An 18,092-nucleotide genomic window follows, 5' to 3' on the forward strand; every position below is an offset into this window, starting at 1 on the left:
GCCCTGCTCGAAGTTCTTGGTCATCCGCTGGAGTTCTTGATTGGCTATTGGCAAGGGCACGGCTGTGTATTTGTGTACAACAAACCAACCAACCGTCCAGGAAACTTTCTTGAGCTTTTGCTGCCTGAAACCTTGAGCACAGAGGTGTGCAAGTGCTCATCGGTGATCTGGAAGTAAAACGGACGCTAACGGCGAGGATGGGACCGGTGACAGGGACAGGGACGAGGACGAGAGGGGAGTAGTTCTTTGGAGCTGGCGGTGTCGTTTGCTGTATGTATTTACCGGCGGGCTTCAGGTGTTGGTGGGATGTACGCATATTATATGGTAGATGGCATGGTATACCGTACAGTAGCAACGGCCTCGAGGATATTTGGATCCAAGAAATCTATTTCCCGAATGGTGGTAACCCAAACAACGGGGCCGTTCTGCTCACGCTTCACAACCCATCACATCGATCTCCACCGCGCCGGCAGAATCCCGCGGCTGTTACCTAAGGAAACTGATAAACGAGCTCCCGCTACCGAGCTTGCTAGCCACAACTGCATAGGAGAGAACCTGGCTCCTCAACTTCCGGCTTTATCGTCACCAGCTAAACCAACTAACTATTAGTCCATCTCGTTGATGGGGCTTGGCAGGGGTAACTAAGTAGACTTCACGAAGAAAGTTTCTCTTCGCCATCTCTCATCTTGATCTTCAGCATATGTAGAAGACTCCTGCTTGTCGGTGATGATGTTTGCGCGGTGGATGTAGGACTGCTGGGAATGGGTACATACTACCAGTAGTAGGTCGACCGTACATGGTATGGCGAGTATCATACGACCGCCACCAGCGGGTATTGCAAACACTACCCATCACCCTTCGATCCCTCCCCCTTCACGCCATACCCGGGATCGATCCGAATCGTAAAAGGAAAGGGACGCGCAACACGCTTGTGTATATACCAGGAAACGGTCGAGTAGTACCGTAGGTTTTCGCCAGCGTGGACGCTACCTGCTTTTCTATTCCCGGTCCTGCCTGATGGAACCACAACGCGCAGGCTGGTAATTTGCGATGGGCGGGAAAGTAAAGTACTTAAAAACGCATCGCCCTCCCTTCGGATCCACGGCCATCGTCTTGTCTTGTCTTCCCAGCCGTTCGTTCCTTCATCGTCGTCGTCGTGCAATCAATCAATCCGGGTTTCTTCTGCCTCTAATTATACACCTTCGTTCGATACTCCGACCAAAACGCAAAATGCTCGCCCGCTCGCTCCTCGTCCTCCTCGGCGCCTCGACCGCCCTGGTCGCCGCAACGGTTCCCACCTGTGTCACCAGCTGCAAGGAAACTTACAACGACTCCTCCAAGGCCGAACTGGAGGCCGAGGCTGTTTGTCCTTCCCATCCCCTCCATCCCCTCATCCTCCCGCTGACCGCAACAGTGCATTGAGAAATACGCCTCCGTCGCCGACTACGGCGAGCAGCTCGAGCAGACCGCAGCCTGCATCAAGGTCTCGTCCGTATTCGTCGCCATCGACGACTGCATCCTGAGCACCTGTTCGACAGATGATCTGTGAGCCACCCCTCCCATCCCTTCTGCTATCCCCAACTGACCCACGGAACCCACAGCGCGCTCTACGCCTCCGAGGCCGTCGAGGCGATCAAGACTTACGACTCGACGCTGATCGACATCATCTCGACCGCTGTGCCGCTGCCATCTGCCGCGCCCGCGGCCGGCGCCAAGGTCAAGCGCCACAATGGCGAGGACCACTCCGAGAGCGCCAGTGCGAGCGCGAGTGCATCGTACGTGTCCGCGTCCGCCACTGCCGTCGAGGAGGACGCGGTCGCGAGCGCGAGTGCCAGTGCAGTCGAGCTCTCCGAGAACGCCGGTGGGCGTGTACGCGCGGGCGTGGCGGCGGGTATGGTTGGTCTGCTGGCCGCCGCGGTGATGCTGTAGGCGGCGTTGGTTATACTTTTCCCCACCCAGCTCCGTGGCGGTTTTGCGAGGGAGCGAGCGAGCGCACCCACGCACGGAATTCTCCCAGCATTGAGAACAGTCATGTACATACACTACCTCTAGTATACCTGTTAGTCTTGTGTAGATAAATAATACCTAATGCCCTCCTCCCTCCTTCCTCCTCCCCTTCTCCCCTGAGTTTCCCAGAAAACTCGAAGAAGCCATATGTGATCCCTCTTCTCGGAGGATTTAATTCCAGCACGTGGGGCAGCTGGCATGGCTGGCTGCCTGGCGGGTCGGGATTCGGAAGGCCACGCGATCACTAGCGAGTTTCAGACCCCGGCATATATGTAGCCGGCCCCCCGGGCTCTCCCCTCCCCCCTTTTGGTGGGAATTGGTGCCGGGTGGAGTCCTGTCAGGAAGAGCTTCCTGATTCTGATGCTTCGACGGGGACTTCCCTGTGGGTATAGAAACTATATAGAGTGCTGTAGAGTGTGTAGAGTGCGTTACCAACGGGAAAAAAGACTGCGATTCCGCTAGATACTCATGGATACCAACTCATATCGCAATCCCTCCCTATATACGCTACCAGTACATAGGTGGGTATGTAACTACCCCTTGGGGATAGGTGGAGATAGGTGGGGATAGGAGACGACGCCCCCCACGACGATATGTAGAGAACATATGATACATAGAGTGAGCCGATTATGCTCCGGTTAAGCATGGCCCGTCACTCGCGCACGACCTCCTCCGACAATACCGTAAGCATCCGAAGTTCCGAATCCACCCACCGTGCACGTAGTACAACCCACATTACAACCCACAGCCTAAAGCCTACAGGTCGGCCCTTCGGATAGCTACATAGGCTACATAGGCGGAGGCGGGGGGCAATGGGGGGTAATGGGAACTCGCGGGCAGCGGTCGGGGACAGTGGGGACTCGGAAGGAACAGGATACGTATTATACATAACGGTCACGATCCAACAACGTCGAATGATCAAACAACAAACAAAAGAACCAGCCCATATGCAGGGGCGGATACGGTACCTCCAGTACGATCAGACAGAAAACAAAACAAACAAAACAAAACCCAGACCAGACCACACAGACCAACGTCGAGACTCGACACCGGTGGGGCGGAGCGAGAGAAGGGCCTGTCGGCGAGAAGAGGACCTGTTGGCGGGAGAAAACGACTGGTTAGTATTTAGTGGGCATCAACGTTGGCGGCCATGGCGGCTATGGCGGGATCGTCTTCTTCCACTTCTTCCTCGATCATCATCTACAGAAGACCTAGACAATCAACCACCATCTCCTCCGAGCTCTTTCTCCTTGAAACTTGTGTGTTCTCCTTCCCTCGAGTCCTCGACCCGCCGATTTCCTGCCTGGGGGCTGGAGAGGCGTTGACAAAGAGCCCTCGCAAAACCGACCTGCCGCAAAGCCTCGTCTTGACTCTTGACTCTTGACGGTTCCGACAATCACGTACCTACCTACCTACCTACATGTATGTGTGTAAGTGCTTACGCATGAACTCCAGGGCACGAGCACGGTACGGTACCTATCACACGGTATCATATGGCGCTCCGAAGCCCCTGAAGCCCCCCCGCCCCCAACGCAGTGATACAATACAGACGACGGGAACACTTCAACGAACCAATACTAGTGATGGGTTTGAAGCTGCGTGCGTGCCGTGGTGTGGCGTAGACATCCACATATGCAAGACCGGTAGATCCCTAGCACGGACGAGAAGTGAAGAGTGATACCGAATGACCGGCAACTAATGACCGGCACGACTGTACCCCCCTCGCATCGCAACCCACCGTGGCGTCGTCGTCGGCGGCGGCAGGCATGGTCGCCGCCCCCTCCCCTCGCGGTGGGACTGGGAAGAAACTCCGCCCCAGTCGAAGCGGCAGTCGCGTCTGCCGGGTCGCTCCACTCTGGGCTAGGAGGCCAGGAGAGATCGCCGTGGACTTGTGGTCACTGGGCGGTCTTCTGACTGGCTGCGAGGTTGCGTGGCTGCGTGGTTGCGGGATCGAGCAGCTGGGCATGGCTGCGGAGGCTTAGCTTAGCTTTACTGGGCTTTACTGGGCTTTACTGGGCTTTACTGGGCTTGGATGGCTGGCTGGCTGGATGGCTGGATGGATGGCCGAATGACTGGCGGGATGGATGGATGGCTGGATGTATGGATGATGCATGGCTGGACTGATGATGATGCATTGATGACCGGCTGATCGTCATCGGGCGCAGACTCCAGGGACGCAGACTCCAGACTCCAGAGAAGCTGCAGCAGCTGCAGCAGCAGTGTAGCAGTGCAGCACCGACCATTGCAGAATCGACGCATCGGCTTCATCGACTCCATCGGTTCCATCAGTTCCATCCACCCATCCATCGACTCCGAGCACCCATCCAATCCATCCAATCCATCCAACTCATCCAGCCCAGCCCAGCCCAGCCCTCCGCACAGGAAGTGACGCCGCCCCGCCCATTCCCCTCCACCCCTCCGAACACACCCACCGCACCCACCACACCCACCACCTTCCGCCCCGGACTCCCGAAGTCCCGGAGCAGCACAGCCACGGAGCACCAAGCACCTGACCGATCGACCGACGGACTTCCGCCCGCCCTTCTCGGACTTCCACCCTCCTCGGAACTCCGTCTGTCCGTCTGTCCGTCCGTCCGTCGCCCTACGCAGCACGGACATCCACCGTTCCACAGGCCGGTCCGGCACCGGCCGTTTCGGAGCCGGAGTTAGGGTCGGAAACCAGCTTTGCCGCTTCCGCTGTCCGTCCGCCCCCGCCCCCGCCATCCATCAATCAATCCATCCCCGCCGGTCCTCCCCACCCCACCCATCAAGGTGCCATCTCCGCCGGCGTCCCCTAGGTTCCGCGCCAGCCGGCTTTGGTATGGGGTGCGAGAAGTAATACGAGAACCCCCGCGAGGGCATCTCCTCCCCCCCGGTCCCATCCCGCCATCCCGCCATCCCCCCGGCCCCATCTCAGAGCTCAAGCTCAAGCTCAAGCTCAAGCTCCAAAAAAACAAGCTCTCGGGCTCATCGCAGAAGCCATCGGATTCATCATGTAAATCATCGAATGCAAGTGAACTGTCAGTCAGTCTTCTTGAAGGGAAAATGAAATGAAATAATCTTTCTCATTTTTTTTAACTCGAATGGATGGTCCCCCCTCTTCCATGATCCACGAAATGTAGGTGCCATGTACCATGTATCTATCCAACCTCAACCTCAACCTCAACGAAAAAAAACAGCAACCAGTAACCAGTCCCACAGTCCCACAGCACTCGAGCCAATTTTGTAAACATTCGATCGATCGACGGGTAAGGTAAAAGAGTGGAGATGATAGGTATCGCGAAAATCGGAAAAATCGGAACCCAGAATGATGATGATGACGAGGAAACAGAGAAAAAAAGATTATATGAAGAGAAGAGCTTTATATACTCCCCTATTCTGTTTTTTTCTTAAGTTCCCTTTGCTTTATAGTAAAGGCCTTCATCCTTCCCGGAGGTCAGATGGTAAAATATCCCCCCTCTTGCCGGTATGTAGTAGTGGATAACCCACCACTACCCTTTGCCGTAATCCCCCCATACCCAATCCACCGTCCATATCCCCAATACACTCCACAACAACAACGGCAACAACATCTATCAAGACAAACCACCCCCCACACCCGCCGCCAACCCATCCACAACCCCAAAGCCACCTCCCAATCCCAACTATGCTACATACATCTTTCCCCCACATCTTCTCGCCGCAGCAGCCCATCGTGGCATGCAAAAAATAATATCCGGAGCCGACGGGGTCGACTCCATAGGCTGTTAGAGTAATAAGCGCAGAAATCAACAGGAAAACGAAACAAAACCGCACAAAGTGATATCGCCAAGCACACAAGCAAAACCAACCACGAGCAAAGAACCCCCACAACCCAAAATGACACCGCTGAACAGAAAAGAAAGGTAGAGAGAAGTAAACAATCCATCGTGAAAAATTTGCAAAAAGCCAGACCCAAAGAACCCAAAGAACCCAAACCTCGCCAGAGACCGAAGGAAATGCAGAGTGGTAATGAAAACAAAGGAAAGAGGTGTTCGAACAGGGAATGTGAGTGAGAGAGGAGCAAAGATACAGAGCAAACCCAAGAATATACAGTGAGAAGAGGTCGCAAAATCCACACAATGTGAGTAAGAAAAAGTCCACGCAAAAGGAAAAGTAAAAAAGACACCGAAAAGAAGTATGTACGCATGCAACTGAGATAAGGAGGACCTCCGGGCACATTGAGGGGGTTAATTGGATGAGACATCCGAAATTGAAAGCGAATCGCGCCCCTAAAGCCGAACCAGGAAAAATTGACAACCGCTGAGGACCTTTATTCGTCTCCCTCGGCGCTCCAGTGCTGAACTTGAGACTTTTGTGACCAAATGCTAGATCGAATCTCTCGTAATGTTGAAGATGGAAAGAAACAATGCGTGCATGTTGATGGCGAAAGAAATCCAACCGAAAAGATAACCGAAAGAAAGAAAGAAAAGGCTGTCGTCATCCACGAAGGATTAAAGCGAGAGATCTTCCCAACCGCCCCCGACCCACTCCTCGGCGTACTCGTCATCGTCGGCAAAGCAACCCGGATCGGACTCGAAGCTCCAGCTTCTACGCTTGAGCTCCAGCTCCCTCTCCTTGCGTTCACGTTCCTCTTCTTCCTCATCTTCAATGACCCAATCGGACCAAGACTTGGAAGCAATCGAGGCAGCTGCGACGCTAGCCTCGAATGTGGAAGTAGTAGTAGTGGTAGCGATGGGAGAGGGACGGGTCTTGATGTCGATCTTATCGGAGCGAAGCTTGAACTCGGTGGTCGCAGGGGCCGACGAGAACGAAGCACCGAGACCAGAGTCGTAAGAGGCAGGGTGAGCGACAAAGTAGCCCATGTTCTGGGCGTACTCATCGGGCTTGTCCTTGAACATGTCCTCGGTGTAACGAACAGTGTTCTCGTTCTCATCCGGGATGGCAGAGAGCTGGCGAGGCTGGGGAGACTTGTGCAGAGCTTCGGCCCACGAGAAGGCACCGTCCGCGTTGAGCGCCGGGGTCTGGATCGATGGGGTGCGAAGGGGCTCGCGGTTGACGCTCGCAGGGATGACGTCTCTGTCGTCAGTGAGGAAGTCATCAAGACTCTCGTCATCAGTGGTCCAGCTGACAACACGCTCAATGCTCTCACGAAGGTCAGACAGTGAACGCTCCTTAGGGTTCATGCGCAAGCAGCAACGAAGGACCTCGTAGGCGTCGTACGACAGGGTTGGGAAGATGTCAAAGAGAGCCTCCCTGTCGAAGGAGAAGTCGGCGAAGAGAGGGTCGCTGTCCGTCGGGGTAGTGAAGGGGTTGCGGGAAAAGAGAATGTTAAGCAAACAGATCCCGATGGCCCAAACATCAGCCTGCTCCGGCGAGTAGCCTCCTATGGCATCGTACTGCTCGGGAGCCATGTAGCGGTCGCTGCCCACACCACTCTCCTCAGTCCACTGTTCGGTGGTCGCAAGACCAAAGTCACCAAGCTTTACATGGCCGTCCTGAGTCAAGAAAATATTCTCCGGCTTGATATCGCGGTGGTATACACCCTTAGAGTGCATGTGCTCCACCGCAGATACCAGCTGCAGCATAAAGGTCTTGACGTGATCGGTTTCCAAGGGACCACGTCCGAGACGAATGGCCTCGTAGAGATCTCCATTGGGGCAGAACTCAAGAACGAGGAAGTTGTGGCATTCAGTCTCGAAAGAATCCAAGAGGTTGACTATGTGTGGGTGACTACCGAGCTGTTGGTGGAGGGCGGGCTCCTGCGAAAGCTCGTCGACGGAAAGGTCGGACTCGGCAGCAGCCGCGGAGCCTGCCTTCACGCTACACTTGACAGCGACGAGCTCGTTGCTGATGATGTCCTTGGCAAGGAAGACCATTCCGAACGAACCATGGTTAAGGAGGTTGATAGCTTCATAACGTCTGCGACCCCAGTCAGAACGACCATTCAACCCCAATTGCACACCCTCCTAAGCGGGGTCACATACCCTCCAAGCGTCACACCCTCCCTAAAGGTATCTCTCATGCATTCCATTGCGGCTTGGTTTTGTGTTGGACGTTTGAAAATGGGCTTAGTCGATTATGATAGTGGTAAGAAGGTAAGCTATGAAGGCGCTCGAGTATCAATCGAGAGCCTGCAATGCAAAAACACGTTCTATGCGCAGGCGTAATCCGCTAATTTGACAGGTGTTGATACAGCTGGACGTTCCTATCCGGAGGCACCAGACCGAAGTAGAGAGAAAGAGGTGGTGGCGGCGGTGGTAGTGATGGTAGTAGTAGTGGCGGAGATGAAGGCGGAGGCGATAGAGGTAGAGGACGATCAGGAGGAGGAGGAGGGACTCCGAAGCAGAACGCACGCGGTCTGTCCGTTATACGATGTTACAGCACGTTGGACTGTGGAGGTGCTCTTGAGTGCGGTTGCGAGACGTGTCTAGCTTGAACGTGTGCGAGGATATTGGACCGAGAAACGAAAGGGAAATGTGGACGACCTGTTGACCTATAACTCCTGTGATACCGACATGAAAAACAGACGAGGTTGATTGCCTAATAGAGGGAATCGAAAAAAATCGTGGGCGTTGAGAATTCGAAGGAATGAACTAGCTTATGAGTGCATTTGCAGTGCGATGTTGTATTGTATGGACTGAGTAACAGGGGTCAGTGAAGAATCACACAATGGGGAGCGTCCCAAAAAAATGATTCCCATACCAGTTTTAAAGATTGACAAGAAGGAGTAGGAAAGTCGTTAGAAGAGGGACTCTTGCGAGCCCGCGGTTTTAAGACCTTTTCTTCTCCCGAGACGGGTTATTGTCCACACGCGCAAATGATATTTCGAGACGGGCGAAGTTGGACGATCTAGGGGGAACGTTTAACGGTTCGAACACTGTCCTTCCGATTGTCTTTGGCCCTTCTTCCAACGAACGAAGTTTCCTAATGCTCTCTATCGTCTGTGACTGTAGTAGTAGTAGTAGTCGCGTGAAACGTCGGTCGCTGCTGTTGGTGATGGGTCGGATTCCGCGATGTGAGGAGGCGATGAGTCGAATAGGATATCGGGAGCTCGAGCTACTGCTGCAATGGGAGTTTCTGTATCCGGCTTAAAGAGATCTGCTCAGTGGGTGACGGCGATGGGGCAGTGATGGTAAAACTGCTGATTTCGCGGTGTGCTGTGTAGCCTTCAACTTTTTTTTGTTTATGCGTATTGCTGTCGATTTGTTTGATGGGCTGGCGAGCAGAAGGATCTCTATGCTGATGGATTGCAGGGAGGAGACCGAAGTGGCGGGATGACTGGAGGGGTGATGGAGGTTGAGGATCGGAGGAGTCGGAGTCGGAGGGTTGGAGAAGTTGAAGGTGGCGAACGAAGAGGAAGGGGAGGGGGGGTGGGGGGGACGGGGAGATTAACGACGAAGACGGAAGACTACTTTTGACGATGGATGACTCGGAAGGAGAGCTCAGGACTGTCCGGGACAGAGGACAGATGGGTTGGTACGAAGACAACGCAGCAGTAGTAAATGACTGGGGGGGTGGAACCAGGGCGGCGGCGGAACTTGTTGCTGATAAAAGGGTAACTAAGGGAAACGGGAGCAAGTCAAGAACAAGTCAAGTCCAGTCAAGGCAAGTGTCGGAGGAAGGAGGAGAGAGGATGGATGGATGGGGTGGGAATTAGCACGGACACGGCTATGATGGTGTGGATGGAGGCAAGAGAAAGGTCCAGAAGGCGTGTGGACAGTGGACGAGCGAATAGCAATCTCGGACCGAGCCAGAGGATCCAAAATGATTTTTGGTATTTTATTTTTCATTTCCAAAATCATTTCCATTTTATTTATTTATATTCTCAACTTATTACGAGTGTACTGGTCTAGCGCTGGCCCTGGCCCCTCGACGTACAGTCGCAGACTGGTGGACCGTGGTGGTGGTGGTGCCTTTCTTTGCCCTCGAAACTGGACAGCCTGCGAGTATCCATCTGCTCTGCTTTACTCGTACCAAAGGTACTTTCCCATCAAGATTTCCTGGAGCCGATACAAATCTCAGCGTTAACGGAAATAAGGGATCCCAAGCCGGCAAGCACATATCCGAAGCAAGAAGGAGGAGGCCGGGCCTGTCTGGGAGGTGGGTGACGAATGATGTGTGGTGGTGGTGGTGGTGGGTGGGTGGTGGGTGGTGGGTGGTGGGTGGTGGGTGGTGGTGGTGGTGGTGGGTGGTGGATGGTGGTGCACTTGGGTGACCTGTGCGTTGCGGACGCGTGTTGGTATGAAGAAGAGTGGCCAAGAGGGGAAATGCGGACGATTAGGAGGGGGGGCGGAGGGTGGGGTGAATAATGACAGCGCGCTTTACGATTGGCCCTGACGGATTAGCGCTGCCGTGGGCCTGCCTGCTTGCCTGCAAGTGCCTGCAATAACGATCGCTATTTATTATTCGAATTTAACCATTTAGTTCTTTATTTCTTTTTGTTTTTTTCTTTTTGCATATTTTTGTTTTCCTTCTTTTTTTTTAGCTGCAGTGCAGAACCGGGCTCTGATTGAACGGGGGGCGGTGGGGGGAGGGGGGTGTGGGGTGTGGGCGCGACGCCTGCTGAGTGGCCAGCGTGCAGGGAAACCGAGGGTTCAGGGAGAGAGCGAGAGAGAGATGATGTGATGGGGCCAGCCAATCTAAATCCTGCCAGCCTCCGTCGCGTCGTTTCTGACGGCTGCTTGTGGGAATAGATCGTCATGTGGGATTGATGAGCGCACAACCCTCCTCTTCGCCCTCGTCCTCCTCGTCCTTGTCCTCCAGGAGCGAAGAGAGACGTGCAGCTTTACTCGAGGTGCCAGCGTCCCACCACCACCGTCCACCGTCCACCGTCCACCGTCCAGCGAGCGTCTCGTGGGGAGTTACTGGCACACCGACGAAACGCCGCTAGAACGCTAGACCTCAAACCCGCATGCATCCACCTGCAAGCCAGATGTGGATGGATGGATGATGGATGGATGGGCGAGGAAGGAAGGTTGGGGTTGGGGGCAGAGCTATTCTTTGGAGGTGGTTGTATGTGTGCATATTACCTACTTGCATAGACTACTTGTCGCTGCATCACGCAGTCCAAGTATGGATGCATGCCAGAGTGCCTGATCCCTATAGGCACCCTATAGAACGAAAGAAGGAAGCAAAGGAAAGGGGGGCGAGTCCGATAGGATTGTATGCGGGGAGCGAGCACACGAGCGGGCAAACGTATGTAGAGCACCGAACCTACTCTACTCTACTCCACTCTAGAGTACTCTCCATCACACTTCCGCATGTGCTGTTCTGTACTGTGCTGTGCTGAGCTGTGCGGTGCTGCAGTGTACACCACTCCGCGTAGGTCAGAGTACTCTACTCTCCGGTACATGCTCGAGCCGTCGGCCCACGGCGTTGCGTTCGGTCGGTGGCCCGGTGGGCGGAATGCCACGGAACGCGATGGAAAGAAAGAATGCAGCACCACGACTGGCGGCGGCGGATGGTTACCTACCAGGTACCTGCTCTACGCATACCTACGAAATATCGGCCGACGATGGCATCGCATAAGCAAGCAAGCAAGCAAGCAAGCTCTGCATGCCAGGTGAGTACCGCAGTACATAGCTCAGAAAAAAATGTTGGGAAGCGAAAAGGTATCATGCGACATCCATCATCATCTGCGTGATTCACGACGACAGACAGACAGACACAGCCATGGATGACGAAGCGACGACGACGGTTTGGTTTGGCTTTGCTCGGCTCTCGGAATACGGATGTGGAAGTCGTCGGACACGAATAGATAATGGATTATGGATTATGGCACCCGGCGGCAATAACTCCGCATTAGTTATTGGATATGGCTGCCTTTGTTTTTCCATCCATCTATCTACGGAGCGAGGTTTCCCGTTCATCACCCGTTCGAACTTCGAACTCGTCACTGTTCGTCGAATCGACGGATGTGCATCTCTCCTCCAGCCGTTCTTTCACTGCTGCAGCGCTGCTGCTGCTTCCGACCGCTCGCCGGCGGGCGGGCGCAGAGAGCCGCAGAAGCACACGCAGAAGCAAAGCAGAAGCAAAGCAGAAGCAGAAGGAACATGTCCGAAATCACCAGACGGATCTCGCCATCTCGACATCCCATCCAAGCCGTTATGTACGCTACACTACGGTGACCACTGCCCAACACGGCTCACCTCTCACGGAGTCACGGACTTTTATTTCTGGTACTCTCCACTCTAGGTTGGATGGACATTGGACGTACGTACGTAAATACCCGTCCATCCATATCCATCCATGATGATCCATCCTATTCCTACGAAAAAAAATCCTCCAAAAAAATATAATCAGCAATTGTCCTCCACCAGCCGGCGGCTGAGTTAAGTTGCGCGAACGATGTGTGTGTGGGTGGGTGAGTGGATGGGTGTGGCCATGATATTGCACGACCGTGGCTGTGAAGGAGCGCTGCAGTCGCATTTGGAGCCGGAGATGGCAGCAGCCCGGCCGGCCGGGCCAGCGAGACGACGAGTCGCGACTCGCGAGCCTCGAAACAGACACTCCCATCTAAGCAAAACAAATTGCCTCCCAGGCTCCCAAGATTTCTGTTGGGGGCCCGGGGGGCGGGGGGGCCACCGAAATAGGGATTCGTCAGGCATGCCGTCGATGTCGATGTCGATGTCGCCACACCTTCTTTGCTATGATCATCATCATTATTATCACCACCACCTCCGGGCTCCTCCAGGCTCCTCCTCCTCCACCATGACCTTGCAGCCAGAGCAGAGCGGCAGAGCACAACCTAACCAACAACAAAAAAATACGTACATACACACTCTACCTACATATGCACGCGTAGGGAGTTCAAACTTCAAACCCACAAAGAAACAAAGAAAGAAGGAAAGCCCTGCGTCTACTCTAACTTCACCGTACACCGTACGTACCCCAGATGGCACGTACTGGCAGAGCCTGCCGGATCTATCTATGTATATTCACCTGCCTGCCTGCCTGTGAGGCTGTGACGGTCTTGCAGGATGGATGGATGGGCGGGCGGGAGGTGGTGATGGACGTATCGCTCGCGAGTCGCTCGTTCGCGCCCATGTATGTCAGAAACGGAAAAAGAAACCGGCAGGCAACAAGCAACATTGGACATAGGCGTACCTAATACCGACATGCTTACCGGTACTTGAGGATCTATATCAAAATCAAAATATCTGAAGCAGAAGAAGCAGAAGCAGAAGAAGAAGAAGAAAACCAGATCGATCGTGAACGGTGAGACCCTATGATACTACGGTATCTCCGTACAAAGTTACCACGACACGGCTTCCCACCACTCCGCCTGGTCATACCTACTCTACTGCCTTACTCCCTTACTCGACGCGGCAACGTAGAGTAGAGTATGTAGCAGCATCTTCAGCAGCCTCGCCGCCACAAATTACAATCAGCAAGAGGCCGAAAGTGCGATCGCGATATCGATAACGACGGATATCGTGTGCCCCGTTGCGTTGCGGCCCCGTAATCCGTTGCTATGGCTACATGCCTAGAGTACTTACACACCGCACATCACATATCGCACATCGCACAACACAACACGAGGCCTACCTATCATACCCATATCTAGAGTATCATACTGGAAGTTACCGGGAGTAGCTATGGCGATACTTCATAGTGGGATCTGCGTTCGCCGTCCCACCACCACCACCACCACCAGCAACCCTCCAACCTCCACCGCCGGCCACAGTCCACCGTCCACTGCCTTCCCCGCAGTATCGTCTAAAAAGCAAGAAAGAAAAAAGGAAAGCACAGAGGAAAGAGGAACAGGAAAATTGAGCCCACCCTCCCACCCCACCCCACGAAAGCACGAAGGCGCTCCCTGCCTCTGCCTCTGCCTGCCTTTCACCATGCCGTCCTCAAGACCCCCCCCCCCCCCTTTCCCTGCCGTTACATACTCCACTCCGCTCTAACTCTAGAACAGGTCTGCTCGGTGCTCGACGGGCGGTCGGGCGGGTGGGTTGGGTGGTCGTCACCCTTCCCTTTCCTTTCCTCGTCCTCTCTCGCTCCCTCCCCCACAGTTTCAGTGAATGTTCCGCAGGCCAGGGCCTTGTTGTCTCGCTAACTACTAGTAACGCTGCCACGCTGCCACGCTGACACCTCTTGGCACGCTGAGTGTTTCGTTGAAGGTACCTAGATGAAGGTAGGTGATGTGGTGGGATGGGATGTGATGTGATGGGGTGTTTGGGTTTCGTCGTTGTAGCTATCAGAGTAGTGCACTTGCCTATCTTATCTTCCTGAGAGAGATCCCCCCTCTATCGATAGCTGGTGGTGAGTGTGTTGAACGGATAATACTCTACGTCTGTGTAGGTAGAGAGCTCAGAGGTACTCCACCTGACGTATATTTCTTGTCGCTGCTACATATGATAGTCCTACACAGGTACTCCTGCATCCCGTCCGGCTATATATATAGAGTACCTATCTCTAAAAGCGAAGGATCATGGTAACTATCATGAAGTAGAGTACCAACATACATACTCGAGTTTTGGGTAGATGCGGTGGGTACGTAGTCCATCACTGAGCAGTGAGCAACCTCCCAGACCCGAACCCCGACGCCGGGCCCTCCCCCCTCCCCCTCTCGGGAGTTGCACTTTAGACAACAGCTGATGATGGTTATCCGATATCGATCGCGAACTGGTCCGCGAGAGCTACGGTGGTACCTACTAGGTAACCACTGCCCAAAGTAGAGTAGACTAACTACCGGTACGTACTCTATCTGATTATCAGTTTCCGTCCGAGAATGTAGATTTGTACCGGTGCTCAGGTGGGTGTGAGAGTGATACCGTACTGGGCGTCTCTGGAGTCTGGAGTCTGGAGTCTGCTGCACACCCGGACGATATGGACGATGGACGATCCAACTTCCCCATGGCGGTGTTATGTAGCTGTTGGGCCTACCTGCCTGAGCATATACATACATAATAGCCGGCGCGGAAGGAGTAGGGATACCGTATGTACCTGGGCATGGAAAGACGGTCTCGACTCGGACTCGACTCGGATGTGCTTGCCCTTTGCTCTGGGCGTGCAGACGGAGCACACTGACAGACGGACAGACAGGCAGACGGACGCTGCCCGTCGGCGGCTTGGTGTCGATGTCTGCACCGGACTGGCTGGCTGGCTGGCTGGACTGGCTGGCCGGATGTTTGTTCTGTTTATTGTACCACCACCACTCGATGCAATACAGCTTTGTCTGGCTGGTTGATGCGGTTCGAACTCTGAAGGTACCTCTGCGGCGCGGCGGCTGCAGACTGCTATTGAGACTCGGTATGTTTCTGCCGCGTGGTTGCGTATGGTACCTTCCTGTGCACCTTGCTATGTAGAGCACCTACACATAACGGGGCACTCATCGGGCGCCCGATCGCAAGCCCAAGCCCAGTCCAAGCCCAAAACCAAAGCCGCGGCCGCCCGTCGGGCGTCATCGGACACCCGCGAGTCGGGACGTCACCAGCAGCAGTCGAACGAGAACGAGAACGAGAAAGGCCTAGACTCTGCTGCGACATGTTATGTAGTACAGGGCTCCGCCACTTTGCCACCTCCACCTCCACCTCTACCACCGCCGCCCATCGCCGCCGCTGTCGCGGCCGCCGTCGCAGCCCTGCGCACGAGTTCCCCACCGAGCGAGCGACGAGACCGCGATGACGCCACCTGACGAGCGACGGTCGCCATCGCCCGCCATGGCATCGCCCGCCCGCACGCCCGGCTTCCGCTCCGTACTAGTAGCTACTGGCACCTCCTGGCACCTACTGGCACCGACTAGAGCAGCGTGTGATGCCCGGCCGTTACATAACCAGCACCCACCAGTCCCACTAGCACCCACTAGCACAGCTACGCCATCTCCATCTCCATCTCGTGATGCCCGCACGGCGCACACCACTCGCAAGTTCGTAACCATCCATCCACCTGGCAGGCTGGCACCGACCTATCGAGCGACCTATCGAGCGACCGGCCGGACGGTCGGGTGCGACGACGTCGCGTGGTCCCGTGTCATGTGCCAGCCTGCCTGCCTGCCAGTGAACTTTGAAGTGGTCACACGCAGCCTCCTCAACCACCACTTCCACCACCACGCAGCCCCTCCTCCACGCAGCCCCTCCTCCACAACCACGACGCAGCCCCTCCCTCCCTCCGGCCCTGCATTCTTCCCAACGGACCCAACGGAAACGGAGACGTCGGCTCCTACACCTTCCCTAAACAAAACAACCGGAAAGGAAACAGCACCGCATCGTGTGTACGCATGGTCACTGGTCGTGATGGATGCTACATAGATGGTGGATGGGCTATGATGTGCACAATGAATTATGGAAAATGGAAATGGAAATGGCAGCGGCAGTTCCAACGGAGTTATGGCCATTGACGCTGGCTTGGTGTCCCTAACAAAAAGAAAAGACAAAACAGGACAGCTTGGACTGGAGGAATGCGACGGAATAGGAATGGATTATGGGTTATGGAATAAATCATAAGACAGGATGGGCCCTTGGAGACGGATAATTACTAGTACGATATACTCTATCCGAGTAGAGATAGAGATAGAGATAGAGATAGAGATAGATAGAGATAGAGATGAAGGCAAGTACCGCATGCATGCTAGATAGAGGAGAGACACATGGACTGGGAATAAGGAATACCGACCGATGGGAGCGTGAGGCTAAGGGCAAGTTGCAACAACAAAGAAAGCCACCCTCCACCCTCCACCCTCCACCCCGATGAGCACAAAGTAGAGTTAAACAGATCTGGTGGAAAAAGGACCCGGGCGGCGGGCACTGGATTCGGGCGGTTCACTGCCATCGCCATACCTACGGCACCTACCCACGATCGAGTGAGCACTGAGCCGTACCACAATACCGGGCCAGTGGCCAGCTCCAAATGTCATGATAAGCTTGAAGTCTTGAAGTCTTGAAGCTTGAGAACTCCGGCGGTGGTGTTCTTTCCCTCTTCTGTGGCGTTTCGCCGAGCTGGTATCACACATACATAGTCTAGATTTCGGCCGTAACTATGCATGGCCCATACTCTACATAGCCCACGGCCCACGAATTCTAGATACTGACGATCATCATCCACAGCAGCCCTGAATCCCCCTCCACCCAAACCTGATCACCACCAGCTAACGCAAGCCACATTTGCACTCCACTCCACTACCTATATGCACCGTCTGTGCGCTGCCTCAGAAGTTATGTATCTGATCATCATCGCCCGCCCGCTTTACCCGCCCATCCAGCCCATGATCCATCCATCCAGCCCATCCACTCCGAACGAAAGGGTGTGAAGAAGGGTGTGAAGTGAAGTGAGGTGTGAAACCAGTTCAGTTCCCTCCCACGCACACACCCACACCCACACCCACACGCACGCACTCGCATAACTACACACACACACACACACGCATACTCGCACGCATACTCGCACGCATACTCGCACGCATACTCGCACAGACCCTGGGGCCTCTCGTGGGGTGCGGGGTAAGCCCTCCAACTCCACACCGTCTCCACTCCTCCTCCTTGAGGAGGAGGCCGTCCTGTGCGATCTGGGATTCTGGGTCTGGGTCTGGGGGGCGACACCGCGACGAGAGGAAAGGGCGCAGATGGATGTTAGCTTTGTCGTGTGTGTCGTGTGTGGTGTGCATGTGGTACATGCCGGTGGTGGTGCTGGACGGAGAAGGTGCCAGTACAGTATGTACAGTAGAGTACAGTACCGGTATGCGGAGATCAGGGGTTGTGTTACCAACAGGCTACACTGCTACAGCACCTTTATTTTATTTTCTGAGTTTATTTTTTGAGAGAGGGTGAGGTGAGGCGACTCTGGCGAGGGCCAAGCTCTCTCGAGTCTTGAAGGGGGATTGGGAGGACTGCGAGGACCGGGAGTGACTTTTACCGCTCGCTCGGCGTAAGCTGCAATCGTGGGAAATCATCGCGGACGACATGGGAACGACATGGCAACGATGTGGGAATGATAATAACCCGCAACCCCAACGCTTCTGCCTTCGAGGCTCGAGGCTCGAGTTCGGAACTTCGTCATACAGACTCCAGCTGGACTCTGGAGTCTGGAGTTCTTGCTTTCCACTGCCTACTTTTAAGCACTGTTGATGCCATCCCCCCCCCTCCCCCCCGGCACTGGTACAT

General features: G+C 54.7%; 6 protein-coding genes across 6 annotated transcripts; 3 read left to right on the forward strand and 3 right to left on the reverse strand.

The window, feature by feature from the left end:
* Window positions 1-990: 990 nt before the first annotated feature.
* BZA05DRAFT_472493 (uncharacterized protein) lies at window positions 991-3,506 on the forward strand. The gene is made up of 4 exons (XM_051488020.1): window positions 991-1,362; window positions 1,415-1,545; window positions 1,602-1,891; window positions 3,137-3,506. Exons 1-4 carry the CDS (start codon window positions 1,051-1,053, stop codon window positions 3,220-3,222), a joined length of 819 nt encoding a protein of 272 aa, XP_051341110.1. The 5' UTR covers window positions 991-1,050; the 3' UTR covers window positions 3,223-3,506.
* A 1,738-nt stretch (window positions 3,507-5,244) lies between these two features.
* BZA05DRAFT_247283 (uncharacterized protein) lies at window positions 5,245-6,343 on the reverse strand. The gene has a single exon (XM_051479982.1). The coding sequence runs from the start codon at window positions 6,205-6,207 to the stop codon at window positions 5,428-5,430; it is 780 nt and encodes a 259-aa protein (XP_051341111.1). The 5' UTR covers window positions 6,208-6,343; the 3' UTR covers window positions 5,245-5,427.
* On the reverse strand, window positions 6,344-8,136 carry BZA05DRAFT_247289 (kinase-like domain-containing protein). Its single transcript, XM_051479983.1, has 2 exons — window positions 7,974-8,136; window positions 6,344-7,908 (listed from the first exon to the last, which is right to left on the reverse strand). Exons 1-2 carry the CDS (start codon window positions 8,018-8,020, stop codon window positions 6,480-6,482), a joined length of 1,476 nt encoding a protein of 491 aa, XP_051341112.1. The 5' UTR covers window positions 8,021-8,136; the 3' UTR covers window positions 6,344-6,479.
* Window positions 8,137-12,097: 3,961 nt separating this feature from the next.
* Window positions 12,098-13,177, forward strand: BZA05DRAFT_247340 (uncharacterized protein). The gene has a single exon (XM_051479984.1). The coding sequence runs from the start codon at window positions 12,337-12,339 to the stop codon at window positions 12,946-12,948; it is 612 nt and encodes a 203-aa protein (XP_051341113.1). The 5' UTR covers window positions 12,098-12,336; the 3' UTR covers window positions 12,949-13,177.
* Window positions 13,178-13,564: 387 nt separating this feature from the next.
* Window positions 13,565-13,869, reverse strand: BZA05DRAFT_392209 (uncharacterized protein). Its single transcript, XM_051483067.1, has one exon. The coding sequence runs from the start codon at window positions 13,835-13,837 to the stop codon at window positions 13,598-13,600; it is 240 nt and encodes a 79-aa protein (XP_051341114.1). The 5' UTR covers window positions 13,838-13,869; the 3' UTR covers window positions 13,565-13,597.
* Window positions 13,870-15,610: 1,741 nt separating this feature from the next.
* BZA05DRAFT_392210 (uncharacterized protein) lies at window positions 15,611-16,528 on the forward strand. The gene has a single exon (XM_051483068.1). It carries the CDS (start codon window positions 15,618-15,620, stop codon window positions 16,242-16,244), a length of 627 nt encoding a protein of 208 aa, XP_051341115.1. The 5' UTR covers window positions 15,611-15,617; the 3' UTR covers window positions 16,245-16,528.
* Window positions 16,529-18,092: the final 1,564 nt, after the last annotated feature.

This window comes from Tricharina praecox (assembly GCF_024521635.1).
Source record: "Tricharina praecox strain CBS 144465 chromosome Unknown BZA05scaffold_7, whole genome shotgun sequence".
Lineage (NCBI taxonomy): Eukaryota > Fungi > Ascomycota > Pezizomycetes > Pezizales > Pyronemataceae > Tricharina > Tricharina praecox.

Bases quoted from the DNA above. Each gene is read 5' to 3' on its own strand.
- BZA05DRAFT_472493 (XM_051488020.1), top strand. From the start codon at position 1,051: ATGGGCGGGAAAGTAAAGTACTTAAAAACGCATCGCCCTCCCTTCGGA. The intron at 1,363-1,414 runs GTTTGTCCTTCC...TGACCGCAACAG, and splicing joins CCGAACTGGAGGCCGAGGCT to TGCATTGAGAAATACGCCTC. The intron at 1,892-3,136 runs GTATGGTTGGTC...GTTAGTATTTAG, and splicing joins ACGCGCGGGCGTGGCGGCGG to TGGGCATCAACGTTGGCGGC.
- BZA05DRAFT_247283 (XM_051479982.1), bottom strand. From the start codon at position 6,207: ATGTGCCCGGAGGTCCTCCTTATCTCAGTTGCATGCGTACATACTTCT.
- BZA05DRAFT_247289 (XM_051479983.1), bottom strand. From the start codon at position 8,020: ATGGAATGCATGAGAGATACCTTTAGGGAGGGTGTGACGCTTGGAGG. The intron at 7,909-7,973 runs GTATGTGACCCC...CTGGGGTCGCAG, and splicing joins GAGGGTGTGACGCTTGGAGG to ACGTTATGAAGCTATCAACC.
- BZA05DRAFT_247340 (XM_051479984.1), top strand. From the start codon at position 12,337: ATGTGTGTGTGGGTGGGTGAGTGGATGGGTGTGGCCATGATATTGCAC.
- BZA05DRAFT_392209 (XM_051483067.1), bottom strand. From the start codon at position 13,837: ATGGTGAAAGGCAGGCAGAGGCAGAGGCAGGGAGCGCCTTCGTGCTTT.
- BZA05DRAFT_392210 (XM_051483068.1), top strand. From the start codon at position 15,618: ATGACGCCACCTGACGAGCGACGGTCGCCATCGCCCGCCATGGCATCG.